We start from the raw sequence: 23,155 nt of genomic DNA, 5'->3' as shown, positions 1-23,155 counted from the left end.
GCGCCTACGGCAATCTGACAGCTGGGAACCCCCAAGGCAGCCAAGTGTGGGTACACTGGGCATGTTGCCAGCTTAGGGGCCAAGTGTGGGTACACTGGGCATGTTGCCAGCTTAGGGGCCCTCAACCAGCACTCTTTCCACACCAGCTCCAAGGAGAACCAAGCTCCTGGCTGGGCTGGTTGGGCCTGCCTGGGCCTTAGGTGTCTTAGTAGACAAAAGCTACTTCTCCACCCCAGCAGCCACCACACCAAGACGGCTTTCTGGCATTTTGTCTCATGTAGTGTTGGGGGGTCAGACCTAGCTCCCCGGGACCCTGAGGCTGGCAGTGAGGGGTGGCAGCAGGAGTGAATAAACCAGTAAGCACAGCACACAGTGGGTTTACAGTAAGCAGGTACGCACAGGCTTAACTGTGCTGGCTTACTCGTCTGTAGTGAACAATTTCACTACATCAAAGAGGTGAAACAATTCACTTAGTGTTTACTGGGTAATCCGTCCCTGGATGGGTCACCACTGTGTGACAAAGGGGGCCGCTGACTCCTACAGGCCTGGGCTGTCTGTCCATCTCCCTTTCTTTCCGGAGCCTGCCCCCAACAGGGTGGGGGGAGCCTGGTGCCTGCAGCCATGGCTCTGTAGTGTACGTGTACATGTGTGCGTGTGTGTGAAGACAGCTACCCAAACCAGGGCCCTACTCCCAATGGGATGGCCCGAGGGTACAGGCAGGCCAGGCTGGACCCAGGCTCCAGTGTGGATGTAGGCGGATGGGGGGATGTTAAGGAATAATGGCGTAGAAGGTGGGTGAGGGTAGGCACACGAAGAGTGTATGGGCAGGCAGGCGGGCGGATGGGTGAGTGGGCACCCCGACCCTTCAGAAAGAGAAGCAGCGCTCCTTGGGGTGGCCCACACGGTCCAGGTTGGGCAGACAGGCGTACTGGATCATGGGAGGGGGGCCACACATCAGCACAAGGGGCTCTTCCTCCGGGGCTGGAAGGTGGTCTCGGATCATCTCCTCGTTCACAAAGCCCTGGCTATAGTCCCAGCCTGTGGACAGGAGACAAAGTGAACTCAGGTGGCAGCCATGGGATCGACCTGTTGGCCACCTGGTCACCAGCCCTGCTCCCAAGTTGGCTTTACCCACTGAGCTCTGCAATGAGACACCAGGATCTAAACCCTCCCTAGCTCCCCTCCCACACTTCACAAAGCCTTCCGTTTGGTCTCAGGTAGATGAGTGGGCAGGGATTGTTGGTCTCATTTTACAGATGCGGAAACGAGAGTTGTTTGGGGTTACATGGAACAAGGACACAGCTGACAGCCGAATGCAGGCACCTTGGCATTCAGTTTACACGATCATATGAGTCATCAGACCACTGGGCCACGGAAGGGGCCCAGAGAGGGTCCAAGTGATTGCTGAGAACACTTGCCAGCGAGGCCGTTTTGGGTGGCTCTTCAGTGTTTATATGGGAGAAGTGATATCCAAGGCCTGAAGGACACACAGCAGGCCATGCAGCCAACGCCTCTCAGCTCACCCTGTACGGAGCAGTTCAAGCGCCTCTAGCTCTGAGCAGCCCAGAGAATCTGCCTTAGCTGTCGTTTGCAACCCTTGACAGCGACAAGTCCATGGTGAGGCGAAAGTTGGCCGACACCGAGGGTCCTTGCCTAGATGGGCAACATTCACCACATCCCACCGTGCCCTCTCATGGGGGCTCCAGGGGTGGGGTCCGCCAAGATGGTCTGCTGTATTGAGCAATGGAGGTCCTCTTTATTTCACAGATACCGTGAGTTCAGTAACTGCCTTCTCTCCTTTTTCACCTTGGCTGCTGGGAAGCTCAGTGCAATGTGTGTGGTCCATCTCTAGCAAGTAAGCAGCACAAAAGACCTTCCTGGTGATGTTTTCTGGGCCCACCTTTGGTTTTCTTCCCTCCCACTATCCAGTTTTGGTGCTCTGGCTCACGGAAGAATGAGTCTTGGTAAGCAGTCTAAATTCCCTTTGGGGGCAAATCAGGGCAGAGAGGCTTTCATACTTGGGTTAACAGACCTGAATGTGCTTTGTAAAATGATGCACAGGAATACAAGACACACCTAGATTTTACAAGGCGTGTTTGGTACATTGTATTTTTTTTCAGGAATGTACCAAAGTGGCTTTCCCACATGCTCAGCTCAAGCGCCCTCCCTATTGCTTCACACATCTAGAATTTCTGCTTGTACCTAGTGCTAGGGAATGCCTTGACCTCTCCTGACGTGTGGGTCAGGAGAGTAACAAATGGTAAGTTCTGGTGGCACTGTACCTTAAGCACAGTGCTGCCAAACACAAGTCTGTGGCTCAAACCCACCAGCTGCTCCGCAGAAGAAACATGAGACTGTCAGCTCCCATAAAGGTTCAGTCTCAGAAACGCTACACAGTGTTGTTACTTTGAGTGCAGACCGTACCTTTCACCAGCCTCCTAACTAATAGGAAAACGGTCAGCAACCTTGGTCTTGGCGTTGCTTCACACCACCACTAGGGGTCAGTGTTGGCACCCCTCCTGCTCAGCCAGAACCATCCAGTGGCAACCAGGTAGGGCAGGGGCCTCAGGCCCCAAGGGATCTTGTCATCATGGTTCATTATCACACCCGACCACACTTCAAGTGCAGTCAGAGTAGAGGGAGACTATATCTTATTTCCTCCTTTTGATGCAAACATGTTTTTCTTCACTAAAGAAAAACAACAGCTCTAATTACGAGCCAGCGCCCCCGCCCACCCCATCCTGGCTCGGGACAAGGTACCCCTGCATCAAACCACTGGTTCTCATGCTCCTTAATTTATTCACTAACCCACTTCCTGCCTGCTCAAAGTCTCAACCAGAGGCAGGGTTAGCTTCCTGGACACTTAGCCCAATGCTCACAGTAGGCGCCTGCGAGCTCAGATGGCTGGCCAAGCAAGGCCAGAGGCCTGGGGACATAGCTGTCCCTTCCAAGGGTGCCCAGGCCACAGCTGGGTCAACAACGGAGAGCAGCTCCTCCCTCAGGGGTAGGCCCAGCTGAGGAGACTTGTTTTCAAGGGGCAGCAGAGCGTGGTGGGGACACAGCTCCCACATCAGCCCCTAGCAGGGGAACTGCAGAGGGTGAGGGCAGGCGTGGGCCCACAGTGCTTCGAAATGTCCAGCTTCCATCACTGAAAAACTTCGCAGGAAAACCCAGGTCCCCAGATTTCCTGGTCACACAGCCCAGCGAGATTGCCCCTCAGTCCGGGGCAGTGGCTCCCCAATTCACTACAGTCTCCACCGGCCCCACTGGCTCCCCAATTTGCTACAGGTCACCTGGCAGGACGCCTGCACCGCTGCTTTCCTTGTGGAGAAACTAAGACCCTGGTACCCCTGTCTCTTCCTAAAGCAGAGGAGGAAGGAGAGCTTGGCTCCCCAAAGACACCCTCGATTTAAGTTCACCACCTCCTCCAGCGGAGTCAGATATCCTCACCCACTGTGTGACGTGGGCACAGAACTTAACGCCCCGGGATGGGTGGAATGAGGGTGTCATTGGGTCTTTCCAGCCCCCCTCCCCCGGATGAGGATGGGAGAAGCCATGGTAAGGTGCCCTGTTGTTGGTAAGTGCCGTCGAGTTGGTTCTGACTCACAGCGATGCTGTGTAGGACTTCCCAGGAGCCGCTGGGGAGTTAGTTAAACTGCTGCCCTTGCATTCAAACTGACCTTGCAGTCTAATGCTTATCCGACAGCACCACACCAGGACACCTTTGGTGACAAAGGAGGCTAGGTGGCACAGTGGTAAAGCACTCGGCTGCTAACTAAAAGGTCATCTGTTCAAACCCATGAGCCACTCCTTGGGAGAAAAGACGCGGTGATCCCCTCCTATGAAGATGACAGTGAAGGGGACCTGTGGGCATTCTATTCAGTGCTGTCGGGTCACTACGAGTCCGACTCAGCGAACGGCACATCTACAGAAGGGTATAAACTATAAGAAAAAAACAAAATGGCCCCCACACTCTTCAGAACTGTTGCTGAAGACCCTGCCCTGGAGTGAGCCTCAGCCGGAGGAGGGAACGCTAGGCCTTCTTTGCCCACTGGGGGCGCTATGTGGGTCCTGGAGGCAGAAGAGTCAGGGAGGAGTTTGAGGCCTGGAGCTGGTGTTTTCATGCTGCGTGTCAGAGGGCACTCACTTGCCTCTCTGAGTCCTTGCTCCTCATCCTTCTCTGCCCAGTATGAAGTGGTGTGTGGGCTAGAGGGCACAGGACCTGCTGTGAAGTGAATTGTGTCCCCCAGGAAAATGTTTACAAACCCTAACCTCGATACCTGTGGTTGTATAACCCCATCTGGAACTGGGCTGTCCTTCTTATGTTGTTGTTGTTGTTGTTAAGTGCCATCCTTCTTATGAGTGAGGCAGAATTTGTGTGTTGTTTCTAAACTGTGAGAAAATAAATGTCTGAGCTGGTTCTGACTCGTAACGACCCTGTCAAGGGTTCCCAAGGAGCAGTTGCTGAGTCTGAACCGCCAAGCTTGCAGTTCAAACCCACCTCGAAGTCCAGCGCATGATCCTGCAACACCATGCCAGGATTAACGTGGATATGCTTTAAAGCAATCTCTTCTGAAATACAAGAGATTAAAAACCAGAAGAACTAGAGGGTGCCCATCTGCCACTACCAACTGCTCTGATAGAGATGACATTACAAGGTCCCTAGGTCAAGTGGCAGAATATGTGGGTCAAAACTCAAAATTATATTTTGAAAAAGACCACGCTCACTGGTCAGAAAGAGATTTGGAGGGCCCTGAGACGGTGGCCCCTGACCATCCTTCAGGTCTGGAAAGGAAGTCAATCTTGGGGCTCACCCAACTTACAGCCAAGCAGTAGCTAGGTCTATGTTGTTGTTGTTGTTAGGTGCCAGTGAGTCGGTTCTGACCCACAGTGACCCTGTGCAGGGTTTCCGAGGAGAGGCTGTTGAGCTTGCACCACCGACCTTGTAGATGAAATGGCTTTGCAGTCTGGCGCATTAATCCACAGCGCCACGGGATAACAACACTAGTAAGGTAGGGTCACCATGTAAACCTTCACTCAAACAAACAAGCAGCAGAGATGCCTGCCACACGAAGGTCACCCAGAAGCAGAAGGTCACCGGAGACAAGGACCTTCCCCCAGAGCCCACAGAAAGACAGAGCCTTTCCCAAGAGCCAATGTCCGAAACGGAGTCCTGGTGGGGCGCTGTAGGATAAGCACTGGACTGCTAAGTCAGGGGTTCAAACCTACCAGCTGCTCCTTGGAAACGTTATGGTCACTACGAGTTGGAACTGACTCGACAACACTTACCAATACCAGCAGCAGCCTCCCCAACAGTGAGAAAATGCATTTTGTCACAGCTACCTTCTGGTGGCTTTTCTGTTTGCAGCTCTAGAGGACTGAGCTGAGGTAGCACCTATGGAGAACGTGTCTACACCAGTCTCTTCAGACACAGAGTGCAGACTGAGTGAGCAGAGGGGACAGTGAAGTCCCCACCAGGAGTTTTCACTAAGGAATCAAGAAAACAAGGACTGAAAGGAGACAAGGACCTTCCCCCAGAGCCAACCACCAGAGAAAACTTTCCCTTAGACCTGGCACCCTGAATTCGGACGTCTAGCCTCCTAAAGTGTAAGAAAATAAATATCTGTTTGTCAAAACCGTGCCCCTGTGGTCTTTCTGTTACAAAACCCACTGCCATCATCTTGAGTCTGAAACGGTAAATCTTTATGTGAGCGGACAGCCTAGTCTTTCTCCCAAGGAGAGGCTGGTGGGTTTGAACTGCCAACCTTGGGGTTAGTAGCCTAACACCTAACCCACCCGGGCTCCTCTGATTTCTATGCCAGCAGTACTTGGCTGAGTCCCTTTTCACAAAGCCCTGGTGAGACCATGGACAAAAGGCTCAGCACGAGGGGGCCGGGTTTAGAGCCTCCCACCCCAGCCCCCTTCCCCAGCTGGGGTTGCCCCTGCTCACCTTCTGGGGCTTTGTCCACCGTGTACCAGAGCTTGAAGCGGGCGGAATGTTCGTTCCTCAGCTCCTCGATCTCGCTTCTTAGCAAGATGTCCTTCTCGGTCTGTGGGAGGGCAGAACTGAGCGGTCAGGAGTGTGGGAGGCAGGGCCTGGACTGAAAACACTCAACAGGGGCCACACACTCGGCAGAGCTACCAGGAAAGGGGTCTGGCAAAGCCCATCCCTAACCCAAAACACCCAAACTCACTGCTACATGGTCAATTCTGACTCACAGTGACCCTATAGGGTAGAGCAGATCAAGAACAGCACCATAGTAGGGCTTCTGAAACGGAATCCTGACAGAAGAGCCCACCCTGAGGTCAGCCACCCAGCGCATAAACCACTGCACCGCACCCCCTGGGCTCCCCAGAGTCCTGAGAAGGCCTTTTCCTCCTCTCACAGCATTATTTACAATGGCCCCCAAAAAAGGGGACAACGGTCCTTTCATGGCCCAACCTAGAGGCTAAGAGGCGGTCTGCCCAGTGACGTCACTATAAATCTATCAGTAAACTCGTCTTTAGGATATGGGGGAATGCGCAGTCAGATGCAGATGGGAAAAAGCAAAGCGGAAAACTGCCTGCGGCTAAGCTCCTACGGAAAGCAGAGGGAAAAGGCCTGAATTAGGCCAAAACGTGAATCGTGGTTCTTCCTGTCACGGTTAGGAGCCCCCATGTGCACAGAGCAGAATGGCTCCAGCGGGTTTTCAAGACCTTCGGAAGCCCATCATCATAACATGTCTTCTGAGATGCCTCTGGGTGGGTTCGAACCCACCAACTCCTAACTGTGCCCCCTAGGAAGTGCTGATTATTCTTTGTTGTTGTTACTAAGCACCATCCAGTCAGTTCTAACTCATAGCAACCCTGTAAAGGGTCCAGAGCTTCCACGTGGACCACCCCACTGCCCTGGCTAAGAGGCCAATAGTTTCAGCAGTGTCTGTCTAGTGAGGGGTCCAGAAACGTCCCTAATACTTGAACCCAAACCACCAAGGCCTGTCCCAATTAGCTCCGAATTTCTGGCTCTTTCATCCTACCCCAGAACTGGTCAAGTCCACCTCTGCTGGCCTTGGGCACCTTCCTGCACTGCTTGGGGGTAGGGAGGGCAAGGCACCCCTACTGCCCACAAGCCTTCTCTTTCTCCCACCGGAGCCCTATCTTGAGGGGGCCTCCCATATCCAAACCACAGGCAACCTCACCACCCCGGGCTGTTTCCTCACATATGGACAAAGCAGATCTCAGGGCTTCTCTGGAATGGGACGCCCCTTTATGAGTCCACATAGTCACTGTCACAGAATACCGACCCTGGAAAGACCTAGGCGCCACCCTCGCTTGATTGATCCCTCTACAGAGCCCAGGCCCAGAAAGGGAAGGCCCAGGAAGACAAGCAGCAAGTGTAGGGAGAATTCATGAACTCAGAAGTCAGAGACCAGGGTTCAAGTCTTGCCCCACACTCGCCGTTTGTCCTCAGTCGCTCACCTGTACAACAGGTCCCACCCTCCCAGACAACTTATTTCCCTGCCAGGTTCCAAACTTAGCTCATGGACAGACAGGTAGTGGGGCTTTCAGAGGTGGGTGTCCCAGGTGCCTCCCTCCCTGAGCACTCCACTCTGGTCAGACATCTGGAGCCACACCTGGCCCAGAACGCCCCTCACACCCCAGCATCTCAAGTGACTCAGCAGAGCCAGGCCCCTCGGCACCTCTGCACCCACTGACCTGGTTGGCAAAGAGCAGGTGGCATACGGTGTGGTCGTTCGGGTCCTTCAAGATGGCACGGATAATCTGCAGCATTGGGGTGATGCCTGAAAAGCCCCCGCCCCCAGGCAGCGAGTAAGTATGTGTCCAGGACACAGGCCCAGGTGCCGGGCCCCGACCAGTTCCAACTCACAGCAACTCTGTGTAGGGTTTCTGAGGAGCAGCTTGGTGGGTCTGAAATGCTATTTTATGGTTAGCAGTCCAGTGCTTATCCTACAGCGCCACACCAAGAGTTCCAGAATAGATTGTTCTTGTTGTCGTTGTACAGCGCTGTAAAATTAATTCTGACTCAGCAAGCCTAGGTAGGGTTTCTAAGGAGTTGCTGCTGGGTTTGAACCACCAACCTTAGAGTTAGCAGTCCAGTGCTTATCCGACAGTGCCACACCAGGACTCCAAACAGGGCTACTGTTGTTTTGGTTAAGTGCCACTGAGCCCTACACAAACTCATAGCAACTGTGTGTAGGGCTTCCGAGGGGCGGCTAGTGGGTTTGAACCGCCAATCTTGTGGTTCACAGTCCAGTGCTGAGCCTACAGCAGGACTCCTTCGATGGCTCACAGTCACATGTCATCTGTGCCTAATCCAAGCCACCCAGGGAATGGGTGTGTGGCGGGTCCCACTTACCTGTTCCTCCTGCAATCATGCCCACAGACTTGGCCGTGTGGATGACAGGGGGGGATTTCTTGTCTGGGCGGATGGCGAACTTTCCTGGGAACAGAGATGGGGTGAGGTCTTATCTCAAATGCACTTGCTTGGGGGCCAGACAGACTGAAGGGCTGCTCCTCTGACAGGGTCTGAGGCAGGGTGCCCATCATACAGTCCAGTCATTTAGGGGGCATGAGAGGGTGCGATCCAGGGTCTCAAACTCCAGTGGCCGACGGAACGTAAGGAGCGGTTCCTCGCTGCCATTTCAGCAGCAGTAACTCTGAACTGAGTGGGCCTTCCAGATTGGTCTCAACTTGTGTGTGACCCCCAAGGACAATCAGTTTAAAAGCCCTGTTCTATGCCCAGGACCGCTGGGGAGACTGAGGCCCCAGGGTGAAAGCAGCTTCCCCAGCAAGTCACTCTCCAGATTAACAGCGGTCAGGACTCCCAGCCCAGTGCTCGCCCACCCAGGGGAATTCCAACCCCAGTCACCTTTGCCCTGGTAGACCAGCAGCCCATTGGGGCCCCGGAACTCAATGGTGTCTCCGATCTTCATGTTTTCTAGGTACTGGGACATTTTCCCTCCAGCTGGAAACTTGGGGTGGCTGTCTTTGAAGTAAACCTGCAAAACAGACTCTCAGTCTTCCGTTTCTGGGGTTCTTTGGTGGCTGTGTGAAGCCTCCCCCTTGGCCCCATCCACCCATGAAAACATCCCTTTCCCAAGCAGAATCCCCTTAGAAGGAACCAAACATCAGCTCGGAATAGAAGAGCAACAGATGGAGGCCACCCCGTCCTGCCAGAGGCCCTGGGAAGCCCGCTTATCCCTGTCCTCCTGGTGGATTTGCTTTGTGATGTCCTAAAAACATCACTGTCTCCAGGAAGCTCTGGAATTAATTCCTTTGCCCTTTGGGATTTCTGCTGTGGGAAGAGGAACATGCACCGCCCTACCAATTACAGAGGGCCAGGGAAGCCTTCCCAGAGGCATTTGGGTTGGGCCCTGCAAGGCCTGATGGGCAGAGAGGGATGTTCCCGAGGCTGGGAGGCCTACAGGAGCCTGGGGACTAGGGGGAGGGAGAGTGGTGTGTTGTGGCTCTGGCACAGGGGATGGAAGAGGTGACAAAGCACACTGTCCCCACCCTACATGCCTAGAATCTGAACTCTCTCCAGGAGCCCAGGGGGCCAGCGAGCCCAAGCTAGGAGGGCCTGGTTGTTTGTGTTTCACTCCTTCCTTGAATCCAGCATCTCCTGCCAGACTTCAGTGTGACACACGCTCTGACCTGAACCACCTCCTTTTGTTGGAGGCATAGTCCCAAACCTTATCGTGCCTCCAAGGCCCTGCTGGACCTGGCCCCTTTGTGCCCTGGCCACTGCAATCCCTGAACCTCCCCGGACCTCAGGACCTTTGCACATGGAAAGTCCTTTCCCTCCCTCTTCACCACCAAGTCTTGTCTGCGCTGCACCTGCTCTGGGAAGCTGTTCTCATCTTTTCTCCCCACAAGCCCAGAGCTGTACTGTGTGCACTTCCCCTAAGCACTGCCCTGTGCTGTCTGTCCCCAGCCTGTGTCTAAATGAGACCCATCTAAAAAACCCAGGACAGACATAGGATCAGCTCCCAACCTCGAAGGCTGGCCAGAGCCCAGGCAGGAACTGGCAAGTCAGGCCCTGAGAGCTATGGCCCAACGGGAGTCTCTGCCTCCGACCCTCCACCCAAGAAGGACAACTGAGAGGCCCCAGGGGCCTGTGACGTGCAGGAAAGCAAGGGCAGCAGGGCCGTTATGAGAGTCCGGGACAGCTGCTGAAAAACTCAGTTCTCATTTCTGTGAACATATAGCCTGGACCACAATCATTCTGCCCCTGACTTTCACCCTCAGCACAACGCTTCCTGGAGATCCTGGCCAGCTGCTCTGGATCCCCGGTTCTTCCAGCTGTATTTTCTCTCCATGGCGTGTGAGCATGCATCCTCATCTTCATGGTGAACTCCCGACAACGCCATAGTGCTGGTGGTGATGTACACTCCCACCCGCAGGGCCAGGGGCTCCTGCCGCTCTGCGCCCATCATGACACCGAAGCATTGGCCCTGGGCCAAGGGCTAATTAGGAAGGGTCTCTGTACATACCTATGCACAAGAACCCTACCTCTTCTCTCCTGTGGATGACCACCCTTGTTTGCAGACAGCAGCCCACCCCTAGCCACAGTCCACCCCATGTTCGTGGGTGAACTATGATTGGCCAAACACAAAGAAACCAGGCCAGCAGGAGGGACATGGGCCCCGAGTGGGCCTTCGCTGTGACCATGCCCCTGATACCCCCTCACCTTGATGACCAGGTCCACAAAGCCTTTGTCGTCATCGCTGGAGACAGGCGTGTAGGGCCGGACTACCAGGTTGCCATCGATTCGAGTTGAGAGGTAGATGTGCTGACCTGTAGCAGGACGGGCAAGGTGACTCTGGACCACCCGCCATCCCTGCAGCTGGTCCCTGGGGCTGGTCAACCCATCTCCTCTGGGGTTCCCCTGGCCCACCTCCACAGAGCTGCTCACCCACAGCCCCGTTTCCTGCCCCCCTCACCTCTACTGTGCTGAGACTCCTGAGGGGATGTGACCGTCCCACTCTCATCCAACCAGCCCACCTTCCAAGGCCTGAGCAGCACCTCCTTCTGAAAGCCCCTTCTCCACCCTCTAAGCCAGCACCCGGCTGCCCACACAGGCAGTTCTCACCAATGGGCAAGCCCAGAATGTGCTGGGGGGATGGCAGGGCAAAGCGGAACCGCCGGGTGTCATGGTTGATGTTCTGTAAAGAGAACATAAAGCTGTGGGTCAGAGGGGCCACCAGACCTCGGCCCCTCCCCAGTGCCCCCAATGTCCTTGCCAAGAGTGATGCTGAGGCTGCTGAGCTCCAGAAAGAACTCCGTAACCCTGAGGAGCATTCAAGGAGACAGCATGCGGCTGCCCTGGGGAGAAGGGAGAAGACATGGACTAGCATCAGGGCCACCCCTCAGGACAACAGGCAGACACCAGGCCCCAAAGCTGCCTCCTCCAGGAAGCCTTCCCTCTCCAACAAAGAGCCCCAAGGGCTGCTGGGAGCAGATTCTGGGATCATCAACAGCTCCTGAAGTTTGAGGTCAGAAAACCACATGCCAAGCTGTTTGGGGAGGACGAAGAGATATGATGGAAAGAGTGGTCATTACTGAGCCGGACAGCCTCTAGAGGCAGCCAGGCAATTGTTGTTGTTTGGTGCCGTCAAGTCGGTTCGGACTCTATGGTGACCATCAGCAAGAAGCACTGCCCAGTCCAGCGCCGGCCTCATAATCATGGCTGTGTCTGAACCCACTGCTGCAAGTCACTCTGTGACTCCAGCTCATTAGGGGTCTTGCTCTTGTTCACTGACCCTCCACTTTACAAGCTTGATGTCCGTTCTCCAGGGACTGGTGCCCGGCAAGACATAGCAAAAAATTTAAAAGCTGGTCAGCTGGCTCTAACAGTGGGCAAGGATGTTGTCTCTTCTAGGACATCTGCTATGGAGTATGAAAAGTCTGGGATGACCCAGATTCTCAGTCAAAGGGGACTGGGGATTCCAGGACAAGAAATTCCTTTGATGAAATACTAATCGATCACCAAAACTAACAAAGCAGGTTTGGGGTTAGATAGGAAAACGTATCAACACTGCACAGCTGGGTAAAAAACATGCATGTTATTAACTATAGATGAATATACACATACCTGTACACCTCTGTCAACTTCTGCGTAGCACTCAGTTTGTACTCTATTACAAAGCTTTAGGGTGGCGGCTCAAACTCACCCCATGGTGCCAGTAAAAGAGAGGTCCCAACAACCCCCTTCCAGAAAGCATACAGCCGAGAACACCCCATGGAACAATTCTACGCCATCACGTGGGGTGGGTCACTGTGAGTTGGAATCAACTTGATGAGAATGGATTTCTTGTTTTTCGGTCTGCTGCCACCATGTCACATATGAGGGAGCTTCCAAAAGTTTGTGGAAAAACGGAATGAAAAGATAATGGAATTTTTCCGGGAACTTTTTGAAGCCCCCTTGTATATTAGAATGTGAAGCCTAGAACAAGGTTCTGGGGGTACACTCTGACCCTCCGCTCAAGGGGAGGAGTATGTGGCAAGACGGGGATGAAGGGAACCTCACACTTCACAGACAGAATGTTTATGGTGGCAAATATATGTCATCTGTTACTTTTGCAATTAAAAACAAACAAGAAAAAGAGCTTTTAAAAGGCAACTTCCAAGACACCCTGGTTTCAGTTTAAGAAGGAAAGGTGCATGGATGCACGGCGCATGTTCATTCACACCGTGGGGAGATGAAGACACTCTCCTCAGGGAAAGGCTGGTTTTCATCTTTTCTCACTACTCTGGTTTCAATTTCTGCAGCACAGCAAGGCCCAAGGTCTGTGCCATAGAGCCCCCAAGGCCATGGGAAGCGCAGGTCAAACATGTTGACGCGGGCCCGGGGGAAGTCCAGGGTCCAGGGCCTCAGGTGGGTGCCTTTGTCTGCTCTGTGACTCAATTTCCCCGTCTACACTCCTCATGGGGGCCAGGAAACAGAGTGAGGGGCTTTTCTTTTCTTGCCGGTAGCACTTGCGCAATTGGCGAACATTCCTAAAACCCACCTCCCTATCTTTAAGAAGCATGGCCAGCATGAACGCCACAGTGACAGACACAGCACTAGAAGGGCCAAGGTTCTCTCTATGCCCAAGCAAAGTGGTATCAAGACGAGAGGTCCAGTGGATGCGGTGGATAGACTACGCTCATTTTCCAGAAGGCTACAACTACAAAGGAAGATTGTAATACAGTGTGACTCTGTTGGGCCCAAGTGTAAGCTAAGAGAATGCTGGCTACTAAGGAACACGAGCATTATGAAGAGAAAGGGTCAGGTGATCCAGTTCTAAGCTTCATCTTGTTTTATTATCAAAGTAACAAAATCTTGATGTTATGTTCAAAAAATTCAAAACACAAGAGAAAGAGATGGAGCGAAGGAGGGAGTCTAATGAGGGAAGGTGCAGGCGAGACAGCCCTTACTGGCGGCAGGGCAAAGGGGACAGAGGATTGTTTTCAATCACATCAGGCGTTAAGTGGGGCAGACCAGGGTAAGCATCCCAGCTGGGGCAGCAAAACCCACTAAGGACTCTGCCCAGAAGAAAGAATGCTTGGATCACCAAGTGCTGTGGGCAGGTGACGCCAGATAAGGAACAGGGAACAAAAGGTGGGTGACCCTTATCCCCAAAGAACTAGGCACTTAATGAGAAACATGGGGGGGCCTGGACCTCAGTCCCTGACTCAGTGTGACCTACATTATCCCTACTCCTCTCAGACCTGCTGCTATATAGGAATCTGGTCTCCCAAATCAGGAAGGGTCTCCTCCCCTCTCACCTTCTATGGGAGAGTGAGGGTTGCTCAGAGAACAAGTCCAGCAGTCAGAGAAACCTAGGTTCAAATCCCACCTCTTCCACTCACTGGTGGCCCTGACTGACAACATTGCCTTACTTTCCCCATCTGGATAAATAGTAGGACCAGCCCAGGGGGGACAGTGCCGAGAAAGGCTAAGGACTGCAATGTTGATGGAGAGGAAGAAGCACCACCCCCAAGTCCTGCAGGGCTCGAGCACGCACTCACCTCCTTGTCCACAAGCCGCAGTGGATACTTGATGTCCGGGTTCTCAAGGGTGATGGCTGGGGTGGAGCGGTTGCACAGCTTCATGAGCAGACTATAGAGGAACCAGACCGGGGAGAGCGCGACCTGTCCCAACTGAAGCAACAGTGACATCAGGGAGGTGAGACGGGAGGGAGAAGCTCCCTGGCACTAGCCCTTCTCCCCACACCCACCAGCTCCAGCTCTCCCCTGGGACTCTACCATCCATTCTGGTGCCCACCGGGCAATTACCAGGAGAGTCCTGGTGGCACTGTGGGTTAGCTGTTACGCTGCTAACCTAAAGGACAGCAAGTTCAAACCCACCAGCCGCTCTGAGGGAGAAAGATGAGGCAGTCTCGGTAATCCTATATAGGGTGGCTCTGAGTCGGAATTAGCTCCATGGCAGTGGGTTTGGCGCAGTTACAAAACCCAGCCTCCTGAAACTCATCACGGCGGCGTGTCTCTGCAGACACCACCCTCCAGCTCACTCAGCCTTGTGAGAGCAAGTGCTTTCAGGGCGAACAATTCGGAAAAGTTCCACTGTCCCTGGGGAACGGGACAAAGAAAACTGCTTTCTGAGCAAGGATCCCTTTTTCACTTTGGCTGCCAGGAAGCTCAGAGGAAAGTTCACCAGTAGGGCCATCAAGAGATTAGAGCATGAGCAGGCAAGGGATCCTAACAAAAAAACAAAACAAAAACCAGGCGACAACAGAGATGGTGGCAGAGGCAATGGCACAGTAAGCTATAGCAGCCGAGGACTCTAGGCCCATAGACTGAGAAAGGCAGTGCACCTCAGGGCAGGAGGCGGGCTTGCAAAATATGCCTTTCAGACATTTAATCGGATATATATTTTCAATATGGTACATGCACATTTTTTTTTTTTAAAAAGGTGGTTATCATCATTAGGTGCTGTCACGTTGGTTCCGACTCATAACAACCCTGTATAGGATTTCCAAGGAGCAGATGGTGAGTTTGAACTGCTGACTTGAGCTTCAAGCCGACCTTGTGGTACAGTGCTTTATCCCATGTATGTGAAAAAAAAAAGTGTAATAGAGATAAACATGGTAAATACTGCTAGCTGATGGTGCATGGATGGGATTGTCAGCATTGGAATGGTTTACTGAACGCATAACTGTCGATCTGCCTTGTAATCCTCCACTCAATTCACAATAAAAGCTTTAAAAAAGACAAAAAGTTCACAAGTAGCTGCACTTGGGCATCCTCCCCACCGTCCTTCCTTGGTCCTACAAAGTGAACTCAAGTCCTAGCTCTGTTTAGATAAGCAGACAAGCACCATAACTCAGAGCCCAACTATATGAGAGGCCTGCCCAGACCAACTGCTTCTCTGAGTGGCTGCTCTCTTCCCTGAGCCCATTACCATGGTAACAAGCCAGTGAGGCAGGGTTAAACGGAGTCATTCTCCACAAATGATGAAATTAGATACCTGAGCCTTCAGGTCTTCGAGACTGAGGGGCAGCTGAGGCCCTGCGCTGGGCCTTGGGAAGCTTTGCTCTAGGCTAATGTGTGACCCTGGGCAAGTTTCTCATTTCTCTGATGTGGATTGAACCAGGTGAGGAACAATGCCGTCCAAAGCTCTGCAACCCCAGTGCCTAGAGGAGTCACTGCAATCCTAGGTACTGTTGCTGTCCCACTTTACAGATGACAGAAGTGAGCAGAGTAGGAAAGTGACTCACCCAGGATCACACAGCTAGCAGGTGGGGCGCTGGGATCTGAACCTGAACCTACCTGCTTCCCAAATCACGCTCTTAAGCATCAGGCTCACGCGGGTCCTGAGGCGCTTCTGCTTGCCAGCCCCCCGCTCCTTTGGTTCCCACCAAGGCCAGGTCTCACAGAACAGCACCAAAGTGGACTCCTGCCTGGCCCGGGGCCTCTATCCTGAGGCAGGTCACGTAGTTTCTCTGAGGGTTTCCGAGTCCCTACTCGCTGGGGTTGTGAGGAGCAAAAACTAGTCACGGATGGCGCCTGACACAGGCCAGGTTCTGAAGGCCCCCCACCAAGGCTGGCTCCCCTCTCAGCCCTGGAAAGGCCCCTAACCACTTACAGGGCACTGGCCATAGCAGTGGCCACCAGTGGGCAGCATTGCCCAGCTAGACCACCAGGGAGATGCAGGAAGCTGCCACAAACGTTCTCAAGACAGTACAGGCTGCTCCACTGAGGAGGGGCTGACAGGCCCTGCGGAAACCCACCCTGGAGCACCACAGTGATGAAACCCTGCCCTGCAGTCCTCCAGCCACCCCATGCCTCCGCCATGATCCTCCCACCCCGCCCAACATAGAGCACATGGCTCCCCGCTTTGTGGGCCTCCCGGCCCTCCCATGATGCTCCTACCCTACCTAACTCCACATACACTGCGCACACAGCCCCCATGAGCCTCACCCCACCCCCAGTTCCACACACACAGCACACAGCTCCATGGTCCTCCCCCCACCAACTCCACACCCAGAGCACAAAGTGCCCCCTTATGGGCGTCCCGCCCCTCCTAACTCCACATACACAGAACACACAGCCGCCATGGTCCTCCCACCCATCCTAACTCCACACCCAGAGCACATAGTGCCCCCACCACGTGATGCTCCCATCCCTCCCAACTGAATGTCCCAGGACACAGGCCTGGGAAACAAGGACATTCTTCACAATGCCACAAAGGGAGGCTGAGAGCTGGTCCAGGTAAGAGGCCACAGAAACCAAACGGAAGGGAACGCCTCGTGAGCCACATGAAGTCTTGGATGAGGTCCCAGGCAATAGAGGGGCAAATGACGAAACGTAAGGTTTGCGGATTAGTGTCAGCGTAGCTCTCTTCTGTGGTTACGTACGAACGAGAAGGGCCTTCTCTGGGTGGTTGTTGTTATTACGTGGCTTTGAGTCAATTCTGACTCACAGGCAGTCTGGTGCTTACTGTATGGAACCATGGCGCTCCCTAGGAGATGGGACACAAGGATTTAGGGGCAAAGAGGCATTGTATCTGCAACTTACTCTCAGGGGGTCCAAGAAACTACACACAGGCACAACTGAAATACACAGCCATGGTGGCAGGCACAGTGACAGGACACAAAATGTGTGTAATTGTTGAATGGAAAACTGACTTGCTTCCTAGACCTTCACCCAATTCACAATATTAAAAAAAACAACAACACATACAAAAAGGATTATATACACACAAACATATATACAATAGTGATTAAGTAGGTGAACTCTGGAGCTCCTTGTACATTCCTGCAACTTTTCTGTAAGTTTGAAACTATTTCACAATAAAAAGCAGGGGTTGAGGAAAAGCCCAAACTAGTGTCCAGAGATTGCAAGGTTAACACTAGATGCTCACATACCACATTGGTTCCAGAGAAAGCTGGCTTTCCACCTCCTTCACTCACCCTCTCTGAGTTTGGTTCTCTTGACAAATGACCTTGTGTGTGTTTTCTTCTTATCATAACCCTAAATCCCCTTTTTGCTGTGGCTGCCAGGAAGCTCAGCTCAGAGTCAAGTGCCTTGCTTCTTCTGCAGACATCTCAAGCAGCATATTCTGCAGTGCATCACCTGAAGGGGTCTCTGCTTTATTCAGGGGTGGGGTAGATGTTCCCCACCTCTCAAGGCCCAGTCGTGTGGCTCCCCCATCCTGAAAGCCCTGCTAGGTTTCCCCACCCCCTCAACCTGGAGCGAGTGCAGCCTGGCTGCGTCTCCATCTTCCCTGACCTATGAACTCCCCGAGCTGGAAGTCAGGGTCCATCCCTCCGGGCCTGCAGTCCCTGAGGCCTGGGATGAGCTGGACACACAAAAGGTACCCCCATCAGTGCCTGGAAGCCTCTGCTTAACAACTGAGGCGTCTGGCGTCCCAGCCCTGGGTCTGAGTGTAGGAAGGAGGGGAACGACCACTGCTCATGAGACAAGACACAATGGGGGCCCAGGCCACAGAAGTATGGGCCCCTCACAAAGGGGTGTGTCCTGCCACTATCAAGGTCATGGTCACCTCGTGGGAGACAGAGTAGCTGGGAAAAGGGAGAGGCAGAGCCCACACTGCCTGGCCTCAGGCCCCAAACCAGCCTGGCAGCTTTCAGCTTGTCCTGAGGTTACAGGGCCTTTGTTGGGCTCAGAACAAAGTGCCACTCTCCCAGAGAGGAGACATGGGTGTGACATGTACCTAAAGGGAAGGTCTGGCCCCGCCCCCACCACAGCCCAGGACACAGAGCTGGGTCTTAGTCACCATTCACTGACTCAGCACCGACCAGGTCCCGGTCCAGTGCATGCTACCCACTCTGGGCCTCATGTTGGCAGGCTCCAATTAAGGGGTCAGAGACCTGGAGCTGGACCTTGAGAGGGTCACCAAGGGGACACTCCATCTAGGACTGGGGGCGAGAGGAGTCGAAGAGGCTGGAAAGGTCATGTGCAGAGCAGAACCACAAGCATGTCCCCCAGCACCTGCTCCCTGCCAGCCCTGCTCCAGGCGTGGGACACAGGTACCTCACACCGGGTCGAGTTACGTGAGTTACAGATAGGGAAACTGAGGCCAAGGAGGGTCAGTATCTTGCCAGAGACGCAGCAAAGCTAATCATGCAACAGTGTTGTATCTGTTTCTCAGAGGCAGAAGCCCGGCTCAGAGAGGTTAAATGGAGTCAGGACTCAGCTGCAGGCCCGTCAAACTGGCCCTCTCTGTGCCTCCATCATGTTGCCAGGGCCCGAATCCCACTGGTCCACCACTCTGCTATCCACCTTGGATGGTGACACCAAACCAACAGGTGGCTCCACCCCTCCTCAAACAACCACTATGGCTCCCCACTGCCCTCACTCAAAGCCACTCTTGGCTCTCTGCTCCCTCAATACTCTTGTGCCTTGTCTTAGGTCTTTACAGACCCTGGATGGAGCCCTCGTAGCTCTTGGCTGCTAACCAAAAGGTCAGCAGTTCAAACCCACCAGTGGCTCCATGGGAGAACGATGTGGCAGTCTGCTTCCTCGGAAACCCTACCCAGAAGTCCTACTCTGCCCCGTAGGTTTGCGACGAGTTGGTAGTAGACTCAAGGGCAACGGAGTTGATTAGGTTTGGATTTTAGTTTTCTTCCCCGAATACCCTTCTTCTGCTCTTGTCCAACCAACCAACTCTTATTCATTCCTCAAAGCCCAACTCAAATGTCACTTTCTCTTGTGAAACTTTTCCTGACTGCCCCTTTCCAGGGATTCAGGTCTTCTCCAGACTTCCACGGACCCAGGTCCCCTCTGTAAGCTCCCAGGGGTGGGGCGGCACGCTGATAATCCTCCCACAGGAACTATAAACATGGGGAATATCGCTTAAGGAAAAAGTGAGCCAAGTTACATTCACAGGAAATTACCATTGTTTGGAGCTCTGGCAATGGGTTTAAAAGGACATTCAGATCCAATCATTTGACTCACTGGCGTTCTGGTTTCTCCCAGCAAGACTGTTTATAAGCACAGTCATATTTGACATTGTAAAACCCCTCATGGCCTCATGAGGACCTTGGGTGGGCAGCTCCACTCCACACTTGTTGACCCTCTCACTGCTGAAAGGGCAGGAACCACCAAATTCCTGATCCACAAAGGCAAAAAGGGAGGCTCGGGGAAGGCCAAGGTGGAGTCTGGGTTCTGATTCCAGTTTCCAGCCAGCATTTCTCCTGGGATGAGGCCTTGGGTCACTTTTATATGGCCCTTCTCATCAGGGCCTTTCAGCCACAAGTAATGCCCCACCAAATGACTGGGTGGGAGTATGCAAATGAAATACTTTGGGCCCACCAAGGTGATTGGCTAGCTTGCTAATAATGCAAATATGGTGCATGGCATATTTGTGGGGGTGGGACCATGCAAATAAGGTATATAGAACCTTAATGAGATTGGTTGGTTTTACCATCCATTACGCTTGAAATGAGCCATCTCAGATGTGAACAGGGGTTCACTACCACCAAGAGTAGAACATGTCATGTGGACTCAGGGTCCCTGTGAAAAGAACCTCCTAGACGCAGGAGACAAGACAGAGAAAGGGCTGAAACACCAAAGACAGTGAAAGATGGTGAGCAGCAGCAGAGAAACGTGACAGCTGAACCAGGAGACCAGGAGACTGGCGTGCGACAGTTCAGTGGGCTTCCTGGCCCAGAGAACAAGGTGATGTCCTGCGACCCACCGAGCAAGAGAGCTGAGTGCCTTCAGGCTGAGGCTCACTGGTGCCCCGGGCACTTCCCGGAGAAGCCGAAGAGTGTAAAGAGCTTCGTAACACTCGCTGGAGAACGGCAGAGGCCGAGGGCCAGAGAGAAGGCTGCCTATGGAAACGGCTGGGGAGCTGTCCTAACTGATAAACAGTATCCCGAGTTGTTCCTGATGCTGAACTGTAACGGCTGATTTCCCTAATAGACCCCATAACTGTTAGTACAATCTGTGGTTCTGTGACCATTATAACACATTACGAAATTCAGCAGAGGAGAGAATGCCGTGGGAGGGACGGATGGCATCCAAATTGGTAAAAAGGCTGGAGACCAGCTGACCTTTATTTCTGTCCCCACTTTGTGAAGTTACACAAAAGGGTCACACAATGACAATGCTACCACTATGCCATTTTTCATCTCCCCAACCTGCTCCCTGGGGGCCTGGGGTGTGCACTGAGGATGGAAAAGACTTTCCTGTGTGAAAGGATCCAAGTCCATGAATGCCAACGTGAAGCTGGCCTCAGCCCTCACATGGACCTTCTTCCAACTCCATGTGTCAGCAGCCTACTGGCTGGTGGGCCAGCTTCCGGCAGGGGATCACAGTCAACAAGTAATAACACACTCCAGACTGGGCACCCCTACAACAGCCACCACATGTTTACAGACAGAGTTCGTAAAGGGACAACAAGCCCCATCCCGGTGTGTTCCGCCCCCTTCCAGCCCCGACAACAGGGGGCAATACAGCAAGCACAGCCAATGTAACTACCCTGGTCCAGGTCTGATCTCATTAACCCTCAGCCCTGGGAGGCAAGGGCTCTGACTGCCCCAATTTCAGGTGAGGAAACCAAGGCTTGGGTGGTAGGCCCTGGTGTCTGCAAGTCCATTCTCCAGGCTGTGGAACCACAGCGTCTCTGATTCACGGGCACCCTCTGACCACCGTAAGGGCCTGTGGGTAGGAGGGCTTTTTTATATATAAAACCCCACATCTAGGGGTCAGCTGTGAACAGAGATCAGCATGTCATTATGTCCCTCTGTCCACAAACCTTAGTGGGTTCACATGGAGCTCAGCCCGATGGGAAGGCAGTCCCGGACCAAGGAAAGGCGGTCTGACCAGACTCACAAACCTGCTCCCACTGAGCTGGGTGTGGAATAGCTCCCCACCGCTGCTGCCTGCCCAGTGTACCACACCACCCCCACCCTCACAAGCACCGAGCGGAGTAAACAGGAGACAGATGGCCAAGACTGACTTGTGCCTCCTCGGTCATAATATGCTCATGGATGTTCGGACACAGACACACACACACACTGGTCACCTAGTCACTTGCCTCACAGACCCTGACCTGGTGCTCCCCGGCCAGTGTTCCGCCCCACCAGGGATCCAACCACCTGCCCCTACTTGCCTCTGATTAACACATGTGGGGAGAGGGTACCAGGACACCTCCAGGAGCCCCCAGCTCACACGAGATCACTGAAGGGCCGGGCAGTTGTGACCTCCCCACTCCGGGATGCCCTGCCCAGCTGCTTACCTCCTGGGATTCTTTACTGGGGTCTTTGTGCCCGCCCTGCACAGGCCAGATCTGGGGGTGCGCAGAGGGAGCTGCGAGGCCCCCTACCTGGCAGGCCTGGTGCCAACTGCTAGCCCTGAGGCTTAGACAAGCCAGTCAACCAACCTACTTCTCTGCTTACCTGCTTGCCGCCAGTCCGCCTCCCCACTACTGGGATCTGAGTCTGGCTCCCCTGAGTTCTCTTGTCTTAAGTGGGAGGGAACGGGAGGAAATGGAGGAAGCTCTGCAGCAGGGGGCTCCTGGCACACGACCCAGGAGAAGCAGGTGGAGGCAGCTGCCTGACCTTCTCTCCTGGGCTGGCCAGCTGGCCAGGGAGATGTGGCCCTGCTCCCCTAGAGCTTGGGGTCCATGGAGAAGCTCCCTAACATGACCACGCTGAAACTCACACTGGGCTGCTCCCGGGGACCCTTGCGCTTCGTGGTAGTATCCACACTCCAGAATGGCAGTTGAAGCCCCTAACGTCCCTACCAAGAGGCTGTCTTACTCAAGTGCCAACTACTCTGCGGGGGCCCCCCAGAGTCTGGGAGGAGGCTCCCTTTTAGCCTGCAAGTCCCAGATAAGATGGTTGCCCACCAGATAACCCACTCTCCTAAGTGGAGCCCGGCAGGGGACTACTATGGGGATTTTAAACAGAAAAGACCCCCTTGGGCCTGGGGGGGAGTCCCAACAGGACCCAAAAGGAACCCCGGGGGCAGATGGCACCCACCCCTTGGATAGATGGGACAAGAGTTGGCATGGTTTCATGGCTCCCAAACACAGTGCTGGTAGGCAATGGGACTGCTTGTCCATTCAACAAAGATATATAGAGTGCCCACTGTGTGCCAGGTGCAGGGAGGACAAGGACCAATAGCGCCAACACCTGCAGGAAGGTGAGAAGCGCGTGGAACGAGCAGCGAGGACCTCAGAGCCAAGGGAGCGTCTGAACAGGGAAGGCAGAAGTGGGGACTCACGGGAGATGCTGGGGTGGGTGCACCTTCAGCTGTTACGGAGGCTGGGGCAATGCCTACAGTTTCACGTTGGGCAAGGCTGTCCCCTTGTCCTGAACATCCCCTGGAGTCCAAGACTGGGCCATGAGCAAATGCCCAGGCTCCAGGCATCGTTCTCCTCAGAGCCAGGAGAAGGCAGGAATCTCTCCAAGTGCCAAGGGCCCCAGGCAGAAGTGGGGGTGCCAGGCCCTCCCACACCCAGAGAGCTTGTTCACTGCCGCTGGCTGAATGCTAGCTTGTTGTTAGGTTCTGACTCACAGTGACCTTGTATAGCATTTCCGAGGCTATAAATCTTTATATGGGAGCAGGAAACCTCAGCTTTCTCCTGTGGAGTAACTGGTAGATTTGAACAGAACTTATCATAGGGTTGCTATGAGTCAAAATTGACTTGATGGTACTCAATAACAACTGGGGGGGG

General features: G+C 53.8%; 1 protein-coding gene across 1 annotated transcript in view; it reads right to left on the bottom strand.

The window, feature by feature from the left end:
• Nucleotides 1-856: 856 nt before the first annotated feature.
• LOC102820148 (NADH-cytochrome b5 reductase 3-like) overlaps nt 857-23,155 on the bottom strand; it is a 24,873-nt gene continuing 2,574 nt past the window's right edge. Inside the window, exons 2-9 of the mRNA XM_006866851.1 lie at nt 14,014-14,145; nt 11,093-11,165; nt 10,691-10,797; nt 8,870-8,999; nt 8,357-8,440; nt 7,696-7,781; nt 5,951-6,050; nt 857-1,038 (exon numbers count right to left, since the gene is read on the bottom strand). Of these exons, the coding sequence (XP_006866913.1) occupies nt 866-1,038; nt 5,951-6,050; nt 7,696-7,781; nt 8,357-8,440; nt 8,870-8,999; nt 10,691-10,797; nt 11,093-11,165; nt 14,014-14,145 (885 nt within the window). The 3' untranslated portion in view covers nt 857-865. The remainder of the gene's footprint in view (nt 1,039-5,950; nt 6,051-7,695; nt 7,782-8,356; nt 8,441-8,869; nt 9,000-10,690; nt 10,798-11,092; nt 11,166-14,013; nt 14,146-23,155) is intronic.

Source organism: Chrysochloris asiatica, unplaced genomic scaffold, assembly GCF_000296735.1.
Source record: "Chrysochloris asiatica unplaced genomic scaffold, ChrAsi1.0 scaffold00097, whole genome shotgun sequence".
In the NCBI taxonomy this organism is placed as follows: Eukaryota; Metazoa; Chordata; class Mammalia; order Afrosoricida; family Chrysochloridae; genus Chrysochloris; species Chrysochloris asiatica.
Note: the sequence above shows the minus strand (reverse complement) of the source record. Positions and strands in the feature narration are given on the sequence as shown.